Raw genomic sequence first — 468 nt, forward strand, 5'->3', positions numbered from 1 at the left:
CCTAACCGCTGGGCCTCGCACACGGGGCGGGGTCATCCCATCCCGGGAGGGACCCTGGGCGGCAGAGCCACAGCCACACCCGCTCTGGGGCTGCAACAGCCTCGAGGCAGAGAAACGCAGGCGGTCATCGCCTCCTACCCGCCCCGGGATCGGAGCCCAGGCCCGTGTCCGTCACGGGAGCCTGCCCGTGGGACGGACGGGGACTGCCTGGTCCTCCTGCTCTCCCGACCTCACAGCCGCCTGGCCTATCCTCGCCAGGGTGCGGTGTACGTCTACTTCGGCTCCAAGAAAGGAAAACTGTCCCAGGCCCCCGACGTCTCCATCTCCTGCCAGGTACGTCCCCTCGGCCGGTGAGGCCTGGGGCTGGGCGTCCCCCCCCCAGGTGAGGACACGCGGCCTCTGTCCCCAGGACACGTACTGCAACCTGGGCTGGCGGCTCCTGGCGGCCGACGTGGACGGAGACGGCGC

At 70.9% G+C, this 468-nt stretch overlaps 1 protein-coding gene across 1 annotated transcript in view; it reads left to right on the top strand.

The window, feature by feature from the left end:
* Positions 1 to 468, top strand: part of GPLD1 (glycosylphosphatidylinositol specific phospholipase D1) — a 19,206-nt gene that overhangs the window by 13,171 nt on the left and 5,567 nt on the right. The window contains exons 13-14 of the mRNA XM_015563507.1: positions 4 to 333; positions 410 to 466. Of these exons, the coding sequence (XP_015418993.1) occupies positions 4 to 333; positions 410 to 466 (387 nt within the window). The remainder of the gene's footprint in view (positions 1 to 3; positions 334 to 409; positions 467 to 468) is intronic.

Source organism: Myotis davidii, unplaced genomic scaffold (genome assembly GCF_000327345.1).
Source record: "Myotis davidii unplaced genomic scaffold, ASM32734v1 scaffold217, whole genome shotgun sequence".
In the NCBI taxonomy this organism is placed as follows: domain Eukaryota; kingdom Metazoa; phylum Chordata; class Mammalia; order Chiroptera; family Vespertilionidae; genus Myotis; species Myotis davidii.